This window comes from Homalodisca vitripennis, chromosome 1 (assembly GCF_021130785.1).
Source record: "Homalodisca vitripennis isolate AUS2020 chromosome 1, UT_GWSS_2.1, whole genome shotgun sequence".
Lineage (NCBI taxonomy): Eukaryota > Metazoa > Arthropoda > Insecta > Hemiptera > Cicadellidae > Homalodisca > Homalodisca vitripennis.
This window is the reverse complement of record NC_060207.1, coordinates 54,454,881-54,480,513: the sequence shown is the minus strand read 5'-3', so window position 1 is coordinate 54,480,513 and position 25,633 is coordinate 54,454,881. Positions and strand designations below refer to the sequence as shown.

The window sequence follows — 25,633 nt, the reverse complement described above, 5'->3', positions numbered from 1 at the left end:
GACACCACCTATTTGACGTTGGTATATTAAAGTTCAGCTTATAGAGCATTCTGTGTACAAAGTTCCATTGCGGGAACTTGTTTGGTTTAGGTCTCAGGAGTGACTTTTAAGCGGCCCATACACTAGACGTGCATTGCACGCCGTGCAGTTTTTTATACTGGCACGTCGTACTTGGCATGGCACTTTGTGCCCCACACACTGACAGTTTAGTCAGTCCCGTGACGTGCTAGAAGTTGGTTGTGGTACTGTGATATTGTGTAGTATTGTCGTGCTACATAATGCATACATGCACATAATCAACTGTACAATCAGGCACCACAGTTTTTGCACAGTTCCGCAAGGTCTAAATACACATTTTGTTTTAGACTTTTTATTTGAGTACTCTTTATACTTCACTCGCCACAAACAATGGTGATTTTCTGTACGAATCTATAAATAATGGTAATAAATTAGGAGAGAGAAAAATTTGTGTGTGTCAGCAGTTGACATGGTAAAAATATAGGAGAGTATTTGCCGCGAGAGAGAACGAAAAAATAACCTCAAAAGACTCTCCACTCTCAGCACGTGGCGCGGGGACTGGTCCACACACTTGCAGGATGGCACGGCGGTAGGTGGCACGGCACGCCGAAAATCAAACCGACCTTGATTGCCATCGTGCCATGCAATGCACGGCGTGCTTAGCACGGAAACCTCCACACACTGGCACGTTCCTCCCAATTTTGGCACGTCGTGCTTGCACGGCGTGCATTGCACGTCTAGTGTATGGGGCCGCTTTACGTCCGTCTAACGGTGCATTTAAAATTAGACGATAGGACCTCTGACGGACGACACCACATTTTTGACGTTTGTATATTAACATTCAGGTTATTGAGCACCTGTGTACAAAGTTCCATTGCGGGCACTTGTTTGGTTTAGTCTCAGGAGTGACTTTTATTTGAGAACGCCCGTCCAACGGTGCATTTAATTTAGACGATAGGACCTCTGACGGCCGACACCACCACCTTTTTTGACGTTGGTATATTAAAGTTCGGGTTATTGAGCACCTGTGTACAAAGTTTTTAATTGCGGGCACTTGTTTGGTTTAGTCTCAGGAGTGACTTTATTAGAGAACGCCCGTCTAACGGTGCATTTAAATTAGACGATAGGACCTCTGACGGACGACACCACATTTTTGACGTTTGTATATTAACATTCAGGTTATTGAGCACCTGTGTACAAAGTTCCATTGCGGGCACTTGTTTGGTTTAGTCTCAGGAGTGACTTTTATTTGAGAAACGCCCGTCCAACGGTGCATTTAATTTAGACGATAGGACCTCTGACGGCCGACACCACCTTTTTGACGTTGGTATATTAAAGTTTCAGGTTATTGAGCACCTGTGTACAAAGTTTAATTGCGGGCACTTGTTTGGTTTAGTCTCAGGAGTGACTTTTATTAGAGAACGCCCGTCTAACGGTGCATTTAAATTAGACGATAGGACCTCTGACGGCCGACACCACCTATTTGACGTTGGTATATTAAAGTTCAGCTTATAAGAGCATCTGTGTACAAAGTTCCATTGCGGGAACTTGTTTGGTTTAGTCTCAGGAGTGACTTTTAAGCGGCCCATACACTAGACGTGCATTGCACGCCGTGCAGTTTTTTAATACTGGCACGTCGTACTTGGCATGGCACTTTGTGCCCCACACACACTGACAGTTTAGTCAGTCCCCGTGACGTGCTAGAAGTTGGTTGTGGTACTGTGATATTGTGTAGTATTGTCGTGCTACATAATGCATACATGCACATAATCAACTGTACAATCAGGCACCACAGTTTTTTGCACAGTTCCGCAAGGTCTAAATACACATTTTGTTTTAGACTTTTATTTGAGTACTCTTTATACTTCACTCGCCACAAACAATGGTGATTTCTGTACGAATCTATAAATAATGGTAATAAATTAGGAGAGAGAAAAATTTGTGTGTCAGCAGTTGACATGGTAAAAATATAGGAGAGTATTTGCCGCGAGAGAACGAAAAATAACCTCAAAAGACTCTCCACTCTCAGCCACGTGGCGCGGGACTGGTCCACACACTTGCAGGATGGCACGGCGGTAGGTGGCACGGCACGCCGAAAATCAAACCGACCTTGATTGCCATCGTGCCATGCAATGCACGGCGTGCTTAGCACGGAAACCTCCACACACTGGCACGTTCCTCCCAATTTTGGCACGTCGTGCTTGCACGGCGTGCATTGCAACGTCTAGTGTATGGGCCGCTTTACGTCCGTCTAACGGTGCATTTAAATTAGACGATAGGACCTCTGACGGACGACACCACATTTTTTGACGTTTGTATATTAACATTCAGGTTATTGAGCACCTGTGTACAAAGTTTTCATTGCGGGCACTTGTTTTTGGTTAAGTCTCAGGAGTGACTTTTATTAGAGAACGCCCGTCTAACGGTGCATTTAATTTAGACGATAGGACCTCTGACGGCCGACACTACCTTTTTTACGTTTGTATATTAAAATTCAGGTTGATGAGCACCTGTGTACAAAGTTTCATTGCGGGCACTTGTTTGGTTTAGTCTCAGGAGTGGCTTTTATTAGAGAACGTCCATTTTATGATACATTCCTACGGTTTACTTATTATATTTGGGATTTTTATTTATGACAAATTTAATGGGAAACCTTTGTGGAAAGTAATAAATACAAAAAACTGTGTTGAATTTGTGAAAGATCGTTTTTATAATTAGTATTATACAATTTATCTCAGTTTTTGAATTTTTTTATAGCGCCTTCAGTTTGATGACTGCAACATTGATGCACTAGACGGTCTGGACGATAAAGTGACGTTAACTTCACGGTGGTGAGCTAGGCGTACGAACAAAAAGACACATCTGAACACAGACTTTGGTATTATACTCTGGCCTCGCTCTGACTACCCGTAAAAATTATATGGAAAGTGAGACAGTGAAGGCTGTTTAAAAAAATTGTTTGTATTTCATTTTTCTTTTAATTTGTGGGAAATAGAGTTGGCTCACAATCAACTTAATCTTAATTGCTAAATATTGGTTTAATAAATTACTATTACTCGGATTCAAAAAATTGTTTTTGATGTACGGTATTTATTGTTTTTCATAAGACACATTAAATTTGTTCAGTGGAAAGGTATTTTTTACTGTTTAGTCAGTGTTGAAATATGGGAGTAATTACCATCCAAATACAGTAAGAATTGCTCTTTCAATGTTTGTGGCTTTCAACACTATAACAAATAATGTTTCAACAATAATGATTATATTTTGCTTTACCAACTTTGCTCGTACTGCTGGCGACGATCGAAATACTTATTACTTATATGGCAGCAGATCAGCATTCAAGATGGTAACATTTTTACAAATTGCTGGATTATGTAGGAAAAAAAACAAACATCATATACACATATCGAAGTCACTCTATTAGCCTTTTTGATACAGTTTATTTCATAGTGGTATTACATTTTGGATGTAACATACGCATTATATAATACTTTTGAGGTAATCCCATTTTGAGATGGAGCCTCCTATCCTAATATCTCAGGATGACTTAAGTTAAAGTGTTGGTTTCTACTCACTGATAATGGATTAAAAAAGGAGTTGCAAACAGGTTTCTCGACTTATAGTTTGATTGCAGCGATTCCAAGTCGATTGTGTATCTGAGAGTTTCTTACGTATCAAGTGCATCTGAGAACGTGTATAACTTAGACCGGGTATGATTCTTGTAGAGCATATGAAGTGTATGTGAAAGCTTTTTTTCTTTTTTCCACCTCTGAACGACTTTGACTTTTTTGTTTGATGTTGGCTGAACTGACCGCTGAGAGGCAGTCTGTCACAGATCCAGCATATCTTATCTAGGTTGTGTCGTCTGTTAAGTGTTAATAATTGTCAATAGTAAGTCACTTAGGTGGAATCCTAATGCAATTACGCACGTTTTCTTCTTTTATTTGATTGTCAGTTATCAGTGGTAATCTGTGAATTTGAAGCAACTGAATTGTATGTTACTCACACAAAAAGTGTTTACTTTTAACTAGGAAATTGAGTTACGAGGGAAAAGGATGAGTTTGTATTAGTTAACAAATTTAACTAGTGACTCTGGAAAGGCTGTATGTAATAAAAGTATTCGGTGTTGCATTTTGTTGGTGTTGTTTATCCGGCGCATTTTATATTTGAAACGACGTTTTTATAATGACTAATCATTTGGAAAAGTATTTTGAAGTAGCACTGAAAATCACAAAAGAAGCAGGAAAGGTTGGTAATTTAATTGTTTTCTGTTCTACTGTTGTGCACGGTAGATATCTGTGTCATGTTTTTTGTTAAGATAGGATAAAATGATGGAAAAGTTTAAGTGTACTTAAGGGAAGACTAATAGTGGCATACATTCATTTGTTATCATGAATATACTGTCCAACTTTTGATGTTATGGTTACAAAAAGAATTGTTATGCAGTAACAAGAAGAATAATACATTACAATTTTTAATAATATAGATTGGTATTATCTGGATGCCACTATTTTTTGAACAGTTTTCTATAGCAGGGGCTTAAACAAACTACATTATTAGAATGAACGGACATCATTTGACTTTCTGTAAAAATTTAATGTCATGACGATCACTTTTTGTTTTCTGCTTCCTGAAAGGAAGCAATGTCTGCAAGATGTAGGCTACTCTATTCATATTTACTTCTTGTTGTTAGTGAATAAAAATAGGTTTAGATTAGGTTATCATAACTGTGTTATTAATTGTATTAAAGTTAAAGATAACCTTTACGATCGCTCACTTGGAATTTGAATACTATCTTGAGTATTAGATTAATATTTATTTTTTTGCCAGAAGTCCGTGGTGATAGCTCGCACTGATGGCCAGGGGTATTTCTGATCAGTATTTTTCTGATCTTTGATCACTTCCTTGACCGTCCAACTTTTCCAACATCAGATCACACTGGATGATCTCGATCAAGTACCAATCGGAAATGCGCCTGGCAAAAGTGGGGGTTTCAATGACGCCTTTTGTGCCACCCCACACTTCTGGTAAAAAAAAAAACATCCCTCGCAATAGTGTCTAAATTCAATCTCAGATCACGTGAGTGTTCTTAAATGTTGTCTGTAACTTTTTATATTTCTGATTCGTACGTATGTATAGCTTAGTAGACAGGGACAGAATTGCCCCTATCTTGCCGATATCGCTTTATTTCGGGAGGCAGAAAACAAGAACCAATGCTATAATGACATGTAATTTTCATGGCCAGTTAAATAAAGTCGTTATGTTTCTAATAATGTAGTTTTTTAGGTTCCCGGTAAGAACAATTAATTGTTAAAACAAATGGCCTCTGAATAATACCAAAATACATATAAATTTAACAATAACATTAAAAAGTAACAACACCAACTATGGCCTAGATCTACATGTCAGAAAAACTTTACAATATTTATAAGCAGATAGCAGTGAGCATCTACCTTTATGAAATGGAGGAAATAATTTTCTCTATGGGTTTACCAAAAGCCAAACCCACATCTTGAAGCCATTTTTAACAGATAGCCTATCTCACTCAAGTTTCTTATATTCATCGCCATTTTCAAACTCTCCAGAAATTTTGTTGCTTCTTGCTTATTATGATTCACATTTAAAACTACTGTAACTAATAAGTTGAAATCATATGGTAAGTTAAATAAATTATAATATTAATTATTCATTCATATAAAAACAATCAAAACATTCGATAAAAACAACCGAACAAGTGTAGGTTGCTTATTAAAATCTTCCCGTACTTAGTCCTAAATTGACCTTTGTGCTTCTGCAGTAACAGGATATTCAGGATAGTTAAAGTTATGGGTTAGGATTGCATTCTATTGATACCTCATGAGGTGCGATGTTCTGTATCTCGGCCATTTTACCTTAGAAGAAATGGAGGATAGCTCTGTTCCAGTCTTTTCCAGTAAAAGCATGGAATCTAAGCATTGTTACTGAATGCCCAGAGTCATCTCTTGCACTGTTTTCCAATTCCTATCTTTTTCTGTAATCCTATTAGTTGTGTTACTTTTGTTATTAAGACTAATTATTTACACTAGTTTGTAGATTGATCTGTATTACTCTATCCACATTATCCATCTTGGGTGTATAATCAACTTAACTTTTAGTCTAGGCTACTTATCCTAGCCTATATCACGAAAATCATAATACATTTGATTAAATCTCTTATGCTTAAGGAAATTAAAAAAAAAAACGGTACTTTGGGATTATACCGACCACACCCAGACATGAATCGTTATTTCACATTTCGTTTCTACTGATTACTAGATTAGCGTAGAACAATATTTCGTCAATATAAAACAGGAATTGTCTTATCGCAAACCCCTCCCCATCCTCAGACAGAGGTCAAAGTCGAGCGTCTAGTAGATAACGTGATTGCAGAGTTTCGCCGCCCGTTCAGCTGGTGCATCGCTTTGTTGTACTTCCGTGTTTTACCTCTACATTTCTCCAAACACAAAAATTCAACAAAAACAAACATTTACCAAACTAAACTCTTTATTAAAAAAACACTAAAAACTTGTTTTTATTCTTGATCACATTCCGCCACCCAAAATGCGAGTGCCTCCGGCCATCAGCGCGGGCTTTGGCAGCACCTTCGGTGCTGCCCCGCGCTGATGTCGACGAAAGAAAAACATCCCTCGAGATAGTACCTATCAGTAAAATATCAAATTCTAGAGGGGCTAATCAGAAATATAAATTGAATTGTAATGGAAAGGCAATTATGTACCGTGCAAATCACGTGATGCCGCGCGGCCTGCCGTAATCAGGATTCTCGAGAAAGATAAGATAACAACGACAACAATACCGATCACAATACCTGGAAATGCTTGTAAGTTTGTAATTTTGTAATTGAAGAGTTGTTTTTTCGTTCTATCATGTTTGTTTCTATAAATTTCTATTTTTGTGTTCTTCATACTAGTGTGGTCGGTATAATCCCAAAGTACCAAAAAAACACATTAGAAACCCTCAGGTAAATTTTCTAAGCCACAATAGTGATAGTATTTTTGTCAGCTGTGTGGTTACTGTATATGGCAACAGTGACAATGCACTGTCGTTACTGACTGAACCTCAACTATATTCTCACCTTCACTAGGGTGTAGACTGTAGTCCTGAGAATAGTTTATATTGGGCTGACACAAATGCCTCTTGCCATCAGTGCAAGCTGGGAAAAGAAACAACTTTAGAGTGCAAACAAATATTGTAATTCACATGACCATAGCTTCCTATCTCACAATTTTACAGGTCCTACCAGTGCGTGTAAAAGCAAATTAGAAAATAACACACAGGCAAATTTAGCTATAACTTTATACAACTATAATTAATAATGTAAATTTTATAAACATAACCATAGTTTTCATTAATTTATTAAATGAGCAAAAGTAACCTAACCGTTACTTAATTGTATGTAGGTAAAACCTATTTACAAACCACCTGGTAATTTATGATCTCACTGTAATTAATTATCAGCTTCCGGATTTAAATACAACATACAACCACAAGATGTACTCACACTCTCACTTTGAAAAACACATTGTTCAATGAAAGAAATCAATAAATTAATTTTTTTTAAATCTTAAAAGTGCTCTTGTAATTAACACTAAAATATATAAGTAATTTTCTAAACTAATTGACAGTATTAGAGTTGAACTGGCGGACGTTCACTAATGGATACAACGATTAACCACAAGTTACAGTAGTACACAAGATGGTAGTTGACTAATGGGTGCCATGACTATCCACAAGTTACAGTAGTAGATGAAACGGTAATTGACTAATGAATGCAACGTTTATCCCCAAGTCACAGTAGAACATGTCACAGTATGACCAATGGATGAAATGGTTATCCACAAGCCATAATAGTACACAAAACAGTAGTTGATGCAGTACTGACCTCAGAATGCTCAAATAACTATTAAGAGTTAGAAGCACTAGATGTGATTGCCCCTCAGGGAGCTAATTCCAAATTAGTTACCAGCTGTTACCCTTGGTTTCTTACACATTTTTCATAGTAATAGATAAAAGAGGCTCTATAGGCAATCCCTTTTAATAGGTTAATTCTAACTATGAAAAATAACATTGAGGAAGATGAACCCATTCTGGAAGATATTAGAATAATGCATTTTAGTGTAGCCAAGTATAAAGGAATAATTGTAGATAACAGACAAACATTGAATGCTTATATAGAGAAATCTAGCAGCTAAAGTTTTAGGGCCCTGTAAAAGGCTTTTTGAATATAAAAAGAGAGATCCAAGATGATGTATTGGATTTATGAAGCCGTAATAAAATCAATGGTCACATACATATTTCTTGTGTAGAGACTGAAAACAGAAGCAAAGAAGTTATAGAGTGTTCAGACCATACTGTGTCAATGATTTGTCCATTTGTGGCATTGGAAAATCTTCTGGTATGTACATCTTTAAGGCAGAAGAGGAAGAGGACAGCTGGACTAAGTACAATAAAGCGTTTGAGTGGAAAAGTGATACATCTTACCGTATCAGAATTATAATATATGATAATAAGAAAGGAATTTCATGATGGTGAAGTTGTAACTGAATGTTTCTAGTAAGGAAATATTTCTTTGATCAAACTTTGTCTCCATAAATACCATACTAAGTTGGCCTACTACACAAAAGGTATTTAGATGTTTCACATGACAGTTCAAGGGTAGTTTTGGAGTGTGTGGGTCAGAAGTTAGATTGACACATAAAAAACAAGCAATTGTAGTCCAAGCAAAAGTCATGGCAATTGTAATGTGTACTAGAAGGATTATTCATAATCCTCTTTAGTATCAAGAGAGTTTAGTATCAAATCTCAGTATATAAAAAGTTTTTGTGTATCCTTATTCTAAATGTTGGTTATATTAATCAATATAGGTACGGTAACAAAGATACTACTTGGAATGCTAGTAGGTAACTGTCCTCTTTAGAAACATTAGATGGAGATGGGCTTCAGTCATTACTCCACTTCCACCTTGCTTCAATTTTTGGCAGTTTTAAAGGTCTAATTGTATTGCTTGAAAGCTTGTTACAACCAGCTTTGTCCGTAGTATATAGGTACTTTACCTTGGTTTTTCAGATGTTTTACATCATGTATAATGAGTGCAGAGGGAGAGAGTGTACTGTCCTAACCTCACCTCTCAGTACAGCCAATAATAATTTCTTTCCAAGTAACTATTACTAGTTTTAAATATTTTGACTGTGATAGTTTATAACTCATTTGATTCTTAATAGATTATTAATTTAAACATTTTTAATAGATGAAACTGATGTAAGCATGTTTTTTATTTGTTGTAGCTTGTTAGGCAGAAAATATGGGACGTGAAGACAGTCAAAACCAAGGCTTGTGCTGTTGATTTTGTCACTGAGACTGATCAGCAAGTAGAGAAAATGCTTATTGATGAGATTTCATCGCATTTCCCTGACCATAAGTAAGTATTAAATACCTACCAACATTAGCATCTAATATTGCCCAAGTTAGTATATGTCAAGAAATAAATAGTTAATTGAAATAGATGATACTACTTGTACACTAACAATTGTATGTATTAACCCTAGATTACTTATGCTTCGTAAAATTGACGACACACCATTTGCAATAATGCTACACCCCCTAACAGAGTCGGCTCTGCAGCCCCTCCCCTTCAGTACCTTCCCCACTCCAATAGACTAGCTCAGTCACTGAGTAGCCCTCCTCCAGGTCACTTGCTTCTGTATTAGTTAGAACTTGCATTGTAATTTTGATGACATATAAGTAATAGTGTGACTTTAATTCTTAGTGTGTGTATTTTTTATTTTCTCACAATGGATGAAGACTATGACAGTATGATCAATCAAATAAGACAATATTTAGATGAGTCTAGTGATGATGAAATCCATCGTGCTTCTAATGACAGTGAGAGTGAACAAGGAGATCTTTATGAAATCGATCAAGTAGAGGACACAGACGTGGACGATACAGATGCTGATGAATCTTATTTTCCACCAGCGAAAAGGCCCAAGTGTTTATGAGTGTGAATAGTCAGACAGTGATATTGAGGTCAAACACAAGAAAAAGACAGTGCATAAGTCTCGTCTCGTGATTATTTACCTCAACCTTAAGTAGTATCCAAACCACGTCAGAATAAGAAAACTAACTCTTTTCAAAATAAACCTCAATAGTGTTGACCTACATCAGAACAACCAACTCTCTAATATTGAGCTTCCATCTACATGTACCGCACCACAAGTATATAGGTCTAGCATTTACCTTCCAGCACAGCCTACTGTTGACCATATAACTAATGAGGATAGTTCCACTGGTTTCACTGACAATAACCTGTTGCCTGATACTGCACCTAAAGTCTTGGCAGAGTCCAACTCAGCACAACTTATACATGTTCCTAATATTTTCATTCCTAAAGCTAAAATAATTAGAGCCAAGAACCAGCATGTATGGCACACTAAACCACGGACTACTACTTCTCGTACACCAGTTAGAAACATTGTGCTTTCAAGATGTGAAGTTTTGGCAACCGCCCTTGAATCTGTTCTAACTCTGTCATGCTTTCTCGAAATATTTGATGAAACCATGAGGAAATGAATTGACTGAGAACTAATTATAGAAATCCGGCAGTAAAACACAATACAACCTTTAGAAGTACAAGAGATTAAAACTTCTCTTGGTAATTTGGTAAACTTTGTATGGAGTCATAATAACCATTTAGCTGCTTGAGAAATGTTTGACTCTGTATGGAGTGGTTCTCTGTATAAATGTACCATGACCTGTGATTGTATTGAGTTTATTTGACTTTTACTTCATTATGACTACAGAGCCACGAGTGAGGACCGCAAAAGGACAGGCCCTTTTGTTCCAATTAGAGAGCTATGGGAAGCATTTGTGGAAAACTACTGAACAAAATACAAACCTAACAGTTAAGTTACAGTGGACGAGCAGCTCTTAGCCTTCAGGGGAAAATACCTGTTTAGGATGTACATTCCTAATAAACCAGCCAAATATGGCATAGAAATTGTTCTGTGCTGCGATACCACTACATATTTTATGGTTGATGGAACACCTTACTAAGGAAAGTAAAATCCAACACAAGGACAGCCTGCTGCTGATCTTCCATGTTCCTTTTTGACTCCTTCCTGACATGGGATAAATTTGAATCCTGATACAAAGAAACCAGAAATCATTCATGGTTACAATGCTACAAAAGGAGCAGTAGACATGACTTTTTGCCTGTTTCCATGGTTTTTTTTAAAAAATAGTGCCTATATATTTTTTTATTTTGTTTTTTGTACTGGGTTTCTAAGTTTGAAATTTTTTTTCAAAAATCAGAGAGTTTTAAAACAAAGTTAAGATAAAATAAATACACCAAAATAATTTTAGTTGAGGTAAAAAAAAACAGTTGAGTTGTAAAATTTACTACACATAAGTGATTGTGTAACAAAAACTACATATGTAATCTAGGGTTAATTAAAACAGTAAATCATATTACTAATCAGAGAGTATAAATTAATATAAATTTTAATAGTTAATTTAAATTCTTAATATCCATGTAAGGCTTCTGAAATTATAGTTTAATTAATTATTCATGTATATAAATATGCACTACAGCTTGACCATTAATATGACCTCCATATTTTACTATAATTGAATTGAAATTGTTCAAACTGGATTCCAAACTCACATTCCAACAGTTGAAATTACAAACTTGATTATGTTCACTATCATTTACATTCTAAATATTGAAAATTATTTTTTTTATCGATGATTAAAGTTATTTCTTTCCAATAAATGTTATAAATACACCATTGCACATTTTATAGATACATATTAACAAACTTATTACATTGTTGGTAATTTAATAATTAGCAGTTTAACGGGATTTAAATTTCAATTTTAGTTGTAATCTTAGCAAGGTTCATGCTTTTATGTACCAAGTGCAATTTTTGGAGTGATTTCCTAAACAAAACTTAATTTAACTCTTGGTGGGTTTACCCTCTTCCTTCTACAAAAAGATAAAACAGACATGAATGAGCAATATTAGTCAAGTGGGCCTACATGCATATCTTAAGAAATGTATTGTACCATTACATGTTGTGTAAGAGAATGACAGCCATGTGGCAAATAAATATAAATTTAGCATTTTTATATCTTTTGCAGTTGTAGGAGCTCCTGGGTGGTAAACATATATAATCTTGGTCCACTTTTCAATAAGGTAATTTAATCTTGCCAATCTTTATAGTTTTGTGTACAAATATTATGTTTTGGGACTATCTTCTAACAATACCTGATTCTTGATTCTTGATAACATGGGCTTTTATGAGATTTACACCCTTCTTATTACAAAAGAATGTAGAAAGCATTAACGAAATATTCAGTTGCACAATGTCATACATACAGAAGTAATCATTGAAAATTGTGTTTCTCTACGCTTATTAGTTTAGGACAATTACCACCACATCAGGTATAATAAATGATGAATTTTGTATTGTTAACATCAGAATAGGGCTTATTGTATGATAAAAATTTATAATTTTGGTTCCTTTAGCAACATTTATATGAAAATCTTGTTAATTTTCTTTTCATTCTACTTATACAATGCTTATATTAGGACAATTTCTTAAAATGATTCAGTATAACATGAGGTCTTTTAGAGTTTTTGTACACATACATATAGTTAGAGTTTCAACTACATACATATAAAAGTAAATATGTGAATTTTTCCATTGGTTAATTCCATTCAATGAGGAAAATTACCACTGTCTGGCTGAAGTGCCAACAATGGACTTTGTGGTTCAGAGATAATAAAATATCTTATCTTATGATATCATTACCTCTTCTAGCAGTCCTTATCCACTATCAGCTTTTGAAGACTTTAGTGTTATAAAATATCAATTGGTTAAAACTTATACTTTCCAAAACGTCTTTCCACAACCTTGTAATATATATATATATATACTAGCTGTTTCCCGCGGCTTCGCACGCTTTTCGTAAGTTTTGCCCGCGTATGAGCATTTCTGGTTGAAGTAAATTATATTTCCAACCCCGATGTAGATTTTACCTTGATGTCACGATGAAGGAAATATGTCAAAAATGTATTGTACATGCATAATGTATTTTATTACAAAGTGGTCTACCACTCAACCTTTAAGTTCAACCAAAAATTTAGTTTAGACAATTATACATCATAACTTAGCGCCTTCAAATAGTGTTTCACTGTTTAATATACGTATCTATCTCGTAATTGCAGGTTATAATGTGCAGGCGCTTTGAAAACTTTTCTTAATTTTATTCGTTTATATTCACGACATAAGCGAATAATTCAGATAATAACTATCCTATCTTCTAAGTTAGACTAAATTACGGATACATGTGAAATTTGATTGAAATTGGTTCAGTCGTTTTGGAGTTTATTGGCAACATACATCGTGACTCAAGATTTTTATATATATATATATATATATACTATATTTAAAAGTACTGACTAAAAATGGTTTCAATATTAAATGGTGATTTGCTGATTTTTTTTTTAAGCTTATAATATTTTGACATGATTTATATTCTTTCAGTCTCTTATATCACTAAGATTTCAGTAACATAGTGTCACATGTTTAGTAATGTCTGATGAGTCTAATAGTGATGTATTTGATGATTTTTCAAATAAATCACACCCTTTAAATATTTCAGATTGAGAATTTGTGACAGCTCAAACATTTTAATATAAGATAGCATGCCTCATTATTTCAATCTTAAATTAACAATTTTCTTGTACGCATAAATATGTTTTTCCAATTTTGAAACTTTTAACACCTTACCTTGGCGTATACTGAAGCAAAATAATAGGAACCAGAGATACAATTGGTTTAAATACAATTATTTTATACATTTATAGAAATGTGTAAGAAGTAAAGCTTTACTGTGTAAAAATATGGTATATTTTCAGAAAATAACTTCCCAATAACTCAATTCTTCGTCTTCATCTGCTTCTTCCAGTCGTCTCTTTAGCACATTTTCTAGCTAATGTTGTTTATTTCCTGAAAGACTTTATGCATCCTTTCTAAATTTTGCTTTCTAAACCTATTTATTATACAGTTAGCTTCTGCCTTTTCACAAAAGTCTTCAAGTACTCATTATTCTTGTACTCACCAGCATTGTATCACAGAACATCATCTTGGACACCTATTTTTATGAATTCGATTTACAAAATCTGTCTTAGGCATTTGTGACCAAATTGTTGAAAGTCACTTTACAATTTTAAGTCATTGAATCAATGCATTGTGTCAATAAGTTAGGATCAATTAGTTCCCAGTTATATCCCAAGTTCAGTATTGCCATATAATTTGGTGCAAGAGTTTAGATTTCTCATATTACATATGAACATACTTTTTTATGTATTGTATTTCTGGATTCAGATTTAATTAAAACTAAAGAAATTGTGTTTTTTTAATATTTGAGTGTTAAAAGGCTAATAGAATTTTGAACATTTGTCATTGTTATTGGTTAGAAAAAAAATACAATACTGTGTTTCAAAGATTGGAAACCATCCTCTTCTTCATATATAAAAACATGACCTTTAGGTTAGGATATACAACACAAGTTTTAAATGAATCAGTATGTGGCAAGTAACTCAGTATATTCTAATTTGACAACTGAACATTGTGTACAATGAAAAATCCAAGCATATATTTGTAATTACATACTGATCAGAATGAACCCAAACAATGTTGCTGCACAGAATTATAACACATGTTTATAACATGTTATAACACATGTTGCATGTACCAGAGATTGTGAGATATAGTCTTTTATGGGTGTATTTCTCTAGCAAAATAATGTAAAATAAGTGCTCATACAATGCAAAAGAAGAGCTCTTGACTCCTGGTCTAACTCAAGTTACAATGGAATTATCATTCTTTAAAACTTTATCATTTCTACTGTAACTTTTAAGATGGTTAGTTCTGCAGATATTCTCTGTTATTTTGTGGTGTCCATTGGGAGTTTTTTGAGCCTTCCAAGCATAAATGAAACATTTCTACTACAATTTCCTGTAATAAACTTTGTGGAAATTGTGAAATGTTTTGTAATTGTGTACAAAGATTTTCAAAAATTTAGTCATTTGTTTTGTCACCAGTTCATTAGTTACAATTCTAGACTCCCAACTTTAGTTTTTAACATGAATATTGGTACAGCCATTTTTAAAATCATTACCTCAGTTATTATTCCTTTTCCGTGCACATCATAAAGTTAGTGATAAAATGTCAGTTGGTTTGTGTAGTATTGTCACCAAAGCCTAATCACAAAATGCATGCCCCTCATAAGTGGCAGGAATTTCTATTGCAGCACACATTTAACATACCACAGAGAGCAAAGTAGTTGTACAGTCCACAAGCTACCACAAGTGATTGCATATTGAGTGTAGGAATGTTTGACACCAAGATGGCAGCTCTAACCCCTGTCCACTATCACAATATATCAAAACGTTAGTTATATACTTGACAGCTCTCGTGGTTGAAGACTGTATGTGTAGGTTCAAAGTAAACTATGCCAATTATAAAAAATGTTATATTCTCAGTTGAAGGTATTAATGTAGAATATTTTATGTGAAAATAATAATTCAGATATCATACTAAAGTGACCTGATCACAATAAAAATAATATAATTTTTTTCATCTTTTCTTTAACCTACAATTGTATTAAAATCATATGCAACCTCAATATATTTGATAAAACTATAAACCATGACAATTTTTGTTTGTTTTATGATTTATTTTGTAGGGTAAGTTCTATTTTGTAATTGTGTCATGTCAAATAATTGTCATGGAAGTTTAGGTTTTGATTAAACATATGTTTTGAAGTAAAAACTAATAGACTATTTCAAACTTCATAAAACTATGTTGCATAGAGAATCGAAAACACAGAAGTCTGTTGGGTACACATTTCAAAGCACCTTCCTATGCTGCACAATAGTGCAACATTACAATATTAGCGAATTCAGTAGACTGGTTGTAGTACTAACCTCAGTGGAAAGCCTAAGTTTGGATTATCTTTACTATGTAGATATACCAAACAATTTTGATATTCCGAACTTTACTATCCTGGAGCACCAAATTTTCAAATACAAATGATTTCAAATAAACCTTTCGTATCTGACAAAATACAAGTGAATGACCATATTAATTTTCTTCACATTCAACATAACCACAATGAAAGATACAACACATAGACAAATATTTTATTTTCATAATTAATGTATATGAATAGTTAACTTAAAAACATCTGTTGGTTATAGGTTTATTGGTGAGGAATCAACAGCAGAGGGCAAGCAAATTGAATTCACAGACTCTCCTACTTGGATCATTGATCCTATCGATGGCACGATGAATTTCGTACATGGCAATCCGAATGTGTGTATTTCTATCGGCTTGCTGATCAATAAAGTGGCTGAGATTGGCATTATTTACAATCCAGTGTTAGAACAATTATTTACAGCTCGAAGAGGACAAGGAGCATTTTACAACGATAGACCGATTAAAGTCTCAGATAAAAAAGGTAAATTTACCAAGTATATTTATTATAAGAATTAATTATTTTACTAGAGAAGTAAAGTTATTATTTATTAAAACTGTATACAAATAATTATAACCCTTTTGAGACTTGTTAGAAAATGCCAATTTTACTAACTTTATTCTTTTCCTTCAGTTTTATAACAAATCAATGAACCTAGTAAAATACAAGACACCGGACCAATACAAATACCAAAACCCAACGCCAGTGTGGACATGCATAACTCATTTCCAGGCACTACCGTCTTATATATCTTTGGTCACATTGTTGAATGCATTTTTAACGCTAAAATCAAATTAGTGCCAATTAAGGCACTTGATTTACTATTTCAAAAATGCGTAACAATAAAAAGTTATTAATATTCTAAGAGAAAAACTACTTTTTTAAGATTAAATTTTTTGTTTTAATACATTTACAGGTACAACCAAAATTGTCAGTTTCAGTCTCTTGTGACACTCACAATTCTGGATATTGCACCGTTCAGTAGCTGAAGTATTAATAATTTTGCATGCTATAGAAAAACAAATTTTTAGTAAACTTGATTTTAGTTAAAAGAAATTTAAAACGTGTTCAAGGGTCTTCCGTTTATGTAACAGAGATTTCCTTATTGTGTTACAGAAATGTCAGAAGCCCTTTTAGCAATAGAATTTGGGACGAGTAGAAATCCAGAAAAAATGGAAGTTGTGCTTCACAATGTAAGAAAACTTTATCCCTTGGTTCACGGGTAAGTTACAATTTTCTTGTACTATAAATACATTTTTTCAGCATAATTACAGTGTTTCATTTCATTGTAATTTAAATAAAACCCGGTACAAATTTGAATATGAATATTAACTATAATATAAATTTGAATAGAGTTGTTGCGATATTCATTACTATTACTTTTATATTGGTTTATTGATAATATCAAATCCAAATACAGTATTTCTGTATCCTCAATATCTAGTAATATCAGTAATTTTTTTGGTTTTTCTTCAAATCAAATCATTTATTAACATAAAGGTATAACAGCAATAGTAGTCGTCAACACAGTAAAATAAGCAACATATAATATAAGATAATGTAAAAACTACCTACATTATATTACCTACTTGAATATAGGATAAGGGAAGAGCAGTCATGATTGGAAATTTAGTTAATTTTGTCTTGAACTCATCAGTTGTAGTTCTTTTATATATGAAGGTATAATACATTAAACGTTTAAACATATCTATGGTTTTTTTTTAAATATTTTGAAGTGTAGTGGATCATAAGTTTAAGTGATCAGAAAATCGAGTTTAGTGACAATAATAGGTATTACGTTTAAAAATTTATGGAAAATGTTTCTTTACAATTTTCATACTAATAATCTAAAAATACTAAAAGAAATTCACTTTATAAGTGTAAGAAAATAAACAGAAAAAAGCCAATGTTTCTCAGATTGACGATGAAACCAATCATAAAAATAGAACAATTTGTAACAATTAAGAAATTTTAGTATTACAACATTTAAAATATTATTTTTACCACTAAACATGAAATCCCATTGTAGCTTTAATATCCTGTCTTCATGGACTTGGGAGAAAGTTGGATTATTTAAAAATAAAAATTTCAAGAGTGAGTGATTTGTAAATTGTATAATAGGGGTACAGAAAAAAAAATGAAAAAAGAAAGATACCTTTATACTGTAACAGATTTGTTTTTCTACATACCCACAGAGTAATACTATATATTATTTTCCAAGGTTATAAACCATTTCAATCTCACATTATCCAGTTCAATTTGGTCAATTCCATAACTATTTTAAAAATATGCAGTGAATCCCATTTATTTGTTATTGCCCAAACCTATTGATAACATAACTAAAGTATATGTTATACACAACTAGCACAGAGAACATGCTCAGAATTGCAAAGAGCCTTGCAGGTTCTTATTTTTTTCCCTGAAATCTATATTTTTAGGTAGGTCTCTAAAAGTCCCAATTTTTTAATTAAACTCATAAAAATTTCATTTTTGAAGATGAAATGTTAGTTTCACAAATACAACAAACAATACCAATTCTCCTTTAGACACTACATAGTTTAACTTTAATAATACAATGTAACAATTTATACAGTGAGAACCAAACCACCTGGGTCACTGATTGTAGCGTTATAACAAGACATCACGGGGTAAGGTTGTGGGTAGGAGCCCCATGTCAAGTTGAGGAAGGATTTTGGACATTAATCTCAGTCATGTCTCCTTGGAAGGAGAGGGGAGCCAGCTCTAAACCAGCCTCTCCAGTCAAAGCGAGCAGGGGGTGGCAAACCCTTTTGTCCAGGCTAGCAACTGCCTTTAACACTTACGGAGCACCACCAACTTAATCAGTCATTCCCTGCAGTAGACTAGACCTATCGATCTACTCTTTTACCCTAATATCTCGACATTTGCAGTTAGTGGTGTGCAGTTCCTGGACATCTATAGGGTTGCTCAGATTTAGTGACACATCAGTTTTTTTCTTTACACAGTCTAACCTGAGTTTTTGCTGTAACCAGCTAGAAATAAACCCTCTTGCGGTTAAAAGTCTGGTTGATGTGTACATTGCAATTCTAATCTTAAAAGCTATGCACCAGGTAAAGGTTGAGCCAGGTTTGAATTTTGATTTTAGTTTTAAAATTGATTGAACAAACTGTGTAGGTAATAAATTCTAAGTCAAATTCATTTTCTTTTATTTCCCATCTTACATCCATAAAAGAGATAATTTCTCTTTGTCAATATAATTTTGAATGTTGAAAAATACAGGTACAAGTATTTTTATTGATTCCAGTATGCGGTCACTGGGCTCTGCTGCCATGGACATAGCCAGTGTTGCAATGGGTGGAGCGGATGCCTATTGTGAGTTTGGTATTCATGCATGGGACATGGCTGCTGGGGAAATTATAGTCAGAGAAGCTGGTGGTGTTGTTATTGACCCAACAGGTAATATAAACTTGTTTGATTCTCTCTTGTTTTTTTTAGCTATTTATATTTGTTATGTACATTTTCTGTCATCTTGTAAATGTTTTAGTAAATATCCTCCCTTCTTTGATTTTGTATTATTCCTTTTGTATGCACTTAATTTGATATATAATAGTTCTGTATGTTCACACTTTACTATGTTGTTATATTTTATTTGTACTTTTAAGAACATATTATGTATAGTACAACTTTGCTTATCCAAATAAATTGGTAACGGAAGTCATCCGGACAAGTAAGAATTCAGATAAATAGGGAATTTTGTAAAAACACAATAGATTACAGATAATAAGGAATCTATTTGTTACGCATTATTATAAATGCCAAATATGTTTTTATAAAAATATTATGCTTACAATGCAATAAAAATGTAATATCCTTAAAAAACCGAACTTCTTCCACTTTATAAAACCAATCCGGAAAATAAGGTTTACATAAACAAAGTTATACTGTACACACTCTATTATTTTTTAGTAGAAATCTGATACTTTCGACAGTATTATTGATCCTTACATTATGTGTTTGTCCAGCTTAATGTAAGAGTGTAACATACCTTTTTTTAATAAATTGTATTTATTTAGTACAATTATGTTTTTAAATTGCTGAATATAGTACATTTTATGAAGAAAATGTATTTGCATAAAAAGTACTATGAAGTCATAATGGCATCAATGGTACTAAAAGTAATTTCATGCCTCAAACAAAACTACATTGGTGGTGACAATTTTAAAAATTAATGTAGTAATTATTTTAAATTGCTATTATAATGCTTAAACACTTTTAATTTACTTCTGGTGTATTCATTAACCAAGTATTATTTCCGTTAGGTGGTCCTTTCGACCTAATGAGCGGGAAGATCCTATGTGCTTCTACAAAGGAGTTGGCAGAGGAGCTGAGTGCCTCCCTACAACAGTATACTCCTCCTCGTGACCTTTAACATTAGCCTGTTGCAATATCACAGTGTATTGAACTCTCAGTTGCCTCAGTGTATAATGCATCGCTCTCAGTTACCTCGGTTTGTAATGTACTGCTCTCAGTTACCTTGGTGTGAAATGTACCTTTCGTGATGTAATATTCTGTATTGTATCATTCCAGAATTACCGAATTTAGACTGACTGACACTGTACTTAGACCAAAGATATTAAAGAATTATTACTGTTGCTTTATTGTTTATTTCATTATATTTCCTTTATTTATTATATTAAACGTCTAGTGTTTAAACTTAGCATGGTGTTGAAATAGCCAACAAAAAGAGCATTGTTGGGTCAGTATAAGGGGCTCCATAGGTATTTTATGTGAATAGTAAATAATAAAATCATTATAATATGCAGTATTGCAGATTTAATAGTTTGTTTACATAATTTGATCATACATATAAATAAAATCCACTGATAATAAAAAAATAAACATGTAACCTTAGATTTATACAGGCAAGGTAGATTACAAGTGCTCTGCGTATTGATCAAACTAATTACAAATCTAAAGCCATATAGGACACTTTCCAGCCATATAGGCATATACAGGGAGAAGGTTTGAGGGTTGTAATACCCCTCCCGCCCCATTGATACTAATATTCAACCTATATTTTAACCCTTGGAGTGCCAACGTCCGATTTTACCAAATGACAAAAGTTGGCCAAAAAAGTGCCAACGTCCGAATTTACCGGACATTCGGGAAAAAGTCACTAAAAATTTTAATCTTTAATATTTTTAAACAATATCATATTGAAATGTTTGTAAAGAATCGTTCTTTTCAAAATAAAATGTTATAGTACACTTCCGATCAAACTTTAAAATTATGAAACTCACATATAAACATTTTTGGTTGACATAGCTACCGGAAACAATGTGACAATAGTTTCTTAAAAGTTGTATAACTTACTCATTATAATTTGTTTACATAATTTGATCATACATATAAATAAAATCCACTGATAATAAAAAAATAAACATGTAACCTTAGATTTATACAGGCAAGGTAGATTACAAGTGCTCTGCGTATTGATCAAACTAATTACAAATCCAAAGCCATATAGGACACTTTCATAGGCATATACAGGGAGAAGGTTTGAGGGTTGTAATACCCCTCCCGCCCCATTGATACTAATATTCAACCTATATTTTAACCCTTTGAGTGCCAACATCCGATTTTACCGGACGACAAAAGGTGTCTGAAAAGTGCCAACGTCCGATTTTACCAAATGACAAAAGTTGGCCGAAAAGTGCCAACGTCCGAATTTACCGGACATTCGGGAAAAAGTCACTAAAAATTTTAATCTTTAATATTTTTAAACAATATCATATTGAAATGTTTGTAAAGAATCGTTCTTTTCAAAATAAAATGTTATAGTACACTTCCGATCAAACTTTAAAATTATGAAACTCACATATAAACATTTTTGGTTGACATAGCTACCGGAAACAATGTGACAATAGTTTCTTAAAAGTTGTATAACACTCATTATTGAAGATAATTATATACATTTTTCAAGATTTACAGACAATTGCATACACTTTCCAGTGATTTGGTTGAAAAATTAAATTTAAAAAAATTTTGAATTTTTTTAGGTAAAAAAAAAAAATAGTTCTGGTATTTCTAAATTTAGTGTTATGGTAACTTTGTTATTTTATGTTGATTAAACAGAGTCTTCAGAGAAAAATAAAAAAAGAATCATGTTGATAGCTTATTAAATAATCTAACTGTGAATTTTTTACTAAAACCTTGCAAAATGCCTGCAAAAGGGCTGCCACTTTTAGGTACACCCACTAGAAAAATACCTGGCAATTTTCAGTATACCCACTCAATAAAAATACTTGGCACTCAAAGGGTTAACATACGTTAAACTGAAAGTATGTTTGTATTTGAATAATGTATCATAATTCAGTTTTGTTTTTATTTGTTTTGATATTTTAACTATAACATCTGATATATAGTAAAACACAAGACTCATGCTTTTATTTGTAAATTTTCCGAATTACGAATCCATCTGCAATTCAAAGGGGTTGTCAAATATAATACAGACACTGTTGCTTCCACATTTCCCTTGCTTTGAGTGAAAGACAGCGAGTAATGGCCATGAGCACCTACTGGTCATCTCTTTGAAAGGCTATTTGTAATAGTCTTAACGTAGTTATCATCGCTTTTTTGTTGTTGGCATGTATTAGTGACTTGTGTTATTAATGAATACTGATAGTGATAGTAGTAACTAAAATAAAATGAAAGTACTAGTTTGTTGATTTTGCTATATAGAAATATTTTATTTCTTAAGAGTGATTAAGTTTAACTTGCTGTTATTGTTATATTTTCTGGTATCGTTTCAATCAAAATAGTGTAAGACAAACAAAATTAGATGCTTATCAAAACGTGTTTTATAGTTGACCTACATATAAAAAAATAAAATAATGAAGCATTTCTAACTATAGACCCATCTTACTACTTCCAACGTATCTAAATTTATTGAAAAGATTGTTCAAATTAGATTCCAGGAACATCCAGTCAAAACAGACAACACCCAGGATGGGTTTTTGAATGGAAAATCACATATGCTCTTTGACTGGATTATTGACTTTGCTGAGTATTTCACTAAAAATTTTAAATGAAATGTTGGGAACACCATCACTACCCCATACAATAAATATACTTTGACCTTAGAAAGGCTTTTAACTATTTGGGACATGATCTTTTAAACTAAAAAATCTAAGAATCCAACAAATCAAGCTGAAATGTCTAAAAGGCCAAAGCCAAATAATAAGAGTAAATTAAACAAAATAAGATGAAACAATCACTGGAAGATTTGAACTTCTATCAAGAAACAGTAGAATACCATGTTAAGTTTGGATAAAAGTTTTGTTTTGGTTTCTATTATTAATTTCTGTCTTGAATAACTGGAAGAATTAGAACAAAATGATAATGTATGCTAATGGTATTGTGCTACTAACAGCAGACAAAACATCGAACAACTGCATATCAAAACATAGATGAATATCTTAATTGCCTTATTATAACATAACCTCTGTTTTAAGTAAGGCTGCAAGAGGCTTTCTACATATCTATGAATTAATTTTCTTGGAGAGACCACTAAGTAATAAGACTTTTGGTAACAATTACTTTGATTGTATTGGACAATTTAAAATTTCATGAAATTATCAATAACAAATATTAATTTTTAAGAGAAGCTAGTAAATTCACCCTTTAGACTGCAGGTGTGGTGTGTGGAAGTGTCTGTATAGGATACTTCTGAATCCATAATAAAGTCTTAAATTGTGTTGACAATAGATTTAAGCACTCAGTAGAAATATTTTGCATATACATTTACATTACTGTTTGTAATTAACATCTGTTGAGATAATTATCTATACAGAATAAATTATATTAAATGAGAAAATATGAATGTTTAAGGTTTTGTAATTTTTATATTCTGTCATCGTTTACAGCGCTCTACGCTTCTTCCACTCATACGCCACATTCGTACATAGTAATAAGAATTTATAGGGTCAGCTAGTGTTTATATAAACTTTGTTTCATTATTTACACTTTTCCGATTAAGCGTAAACGGATTTGGACAAATAAATAACAAATATATTTGGTAATTTTAAGGAAGAATTAAACATTGTATGATAGAATAAGAACAATTGAGGATTACGAAAAGCTTGTAGCTTTTGTTGTCATCTACAGGCTACTCTGAAATATGATTTGATTGTGAGTGCGTGGGTTTTGTTTTTGAAAAAAAAAACATTTTAAGTAATCAAACAGAAATTCTCAGTTTATATTAATACTAAATAAGAATAATTTAAAATTGCATCAATATTAAAAACCATTAACTAAGCAAAACAATGGTAATTTTAAACTTCGGAAAGCATGATTTACATTGGAATGTTGTCCACTAAGCAAGTTGAAGCAGATGACGAGACTTGATCGTAGTTAAATTATTCTCCCAAGGACGGGCGTCTTTTGACAGCATTAAGTGGACAGAGATTCGTCAGGGACGTATCAAGAATTTCGTGTATGCTGGATGTTACAGTATAAAATATCATTACTATTGTTTACAGTATACCTATTATATGGCCTACATATTTAAGTTTCAGTCAAAATATTTATAAAGTTATAAAAATGTCAATATACTACAATGAGAGATTTGTATTAGCTTTTATAATACTTTCTTAAATTCTGATAATATAACAACATAATACAAATAGTTTGAAATCATTTAATTAAATTACTCAATTCACGTTTTAACAATCACGCACAACTTCGCAGATCGAGGATATGAGAGCGGAAAATGGAGTGCTGATAATACAGCAAGTTAACCTGTAATCGAACATGAAACAGGTCAACCAGCATGGATTAGATAACCAACATTGAATTAATCTGCAAGCAGTGCACAACGTCAAAATAACAAAATTAATTGTCTTAAAGATATTATTGTTGTAGGTAGACAACTTTAAAGCATGAACATATCCCTAGTTAAACGACACTTGTACGATAATTAGACAAACAATCTACTAGTAATTTAAATCCTAACTTAAAGGGCAATAAATAATTAGAAGATACAATTTTGTATGTCTGTCAATTTGTAGCCTATATCTGTTTTAATGTAGCCTACAGTACAATATACTATTTTGTGACGATCTCTTGACTAAACACGAGATATATAATAAGAAACAATGTAATGAAGTACCGTAGTTTAAAATTCTCAGCTTTTTATTGCAACCTTTAATTGGGTACTAAACATCTAGATGATAAAATATGATAAAACTTGCATTCATCTAGTATTGTGGTATTCTGCGTGACTTTAAAAATAGCAACTTTTTATTATTACATTATGCCTAACTACATAAAATATGACTGCTCTACAAAGATTACAAGATCATGTGCAATCGGCAACTGATAAAGAACATCCGAAAAATTGTGATTTTTAATTATCAGCGGATGCAAGAACTTTTGTATTTTCGCGCTATAGAAACAATAAAATTGACTCGCTTGGATTTTTTATGAACCATCCTACTGTACAATCCCTCTCCGATTGTGTTCGGGTACGCCCATGTGATTAAATTGGTTGCGTGGG

The 25,633-nt window shown here is 33.0% G+C and overlaps 1 protein-coding gene across 1 annotated transcript; it reads left to right on the top strand.

Moving 5' to 3' along the window:
- Positions 1-3,838: 3,838 nt before the first annotated feature.
- LOC124361455 (inositol monophosphatase 1-like) lies at positions 3,839-20,731 on the top strand. Its single transcript, XM_046815509.1, has 6 exons — positions 3,839-4,266; positions 9,339-9,472; positions 16,322-16,581; positions 17,215-17,320; positions 19,382-19,533; positions 20,397-20,731. Exons 1-6 carry the CDS (start codon positions 4,204-4,206, stop codon positions 20,504-20,506), a joined length of 825 nt encoding a protein of 274 aa, XP_046671465.1. The 5' UTR covers positions 3,839-4,203; the 3' UTR covers positions 20,507-20,731.
- The last annotated feature ends 4,902 nt before the right edge of the window (positions 20,732-25,633 follow it).

Coding starts and splice junctions, on each gene's coding strand:
- LOC124361455 (XM_046815509.1), top strand. CDS start 4,204: ATGACTAATCATTTGGAAAAGTATTTTGAAGTAGCACTGAAAATCACA. Junction 9,473..16,321: donor TCGCATTTCCCTGACCATAA/GTAAGTATTAAA, acceptor TGTTGGTTATAG/GTTTATTGGTGAGGAATCAA. Junction 17,321..19,381: donor CTTTATCCCTTGGTTCACGG/GTAAGTTACAAT, acceptor TATTGATTCCAG/TATGCGGTCACTGGGCTCTG.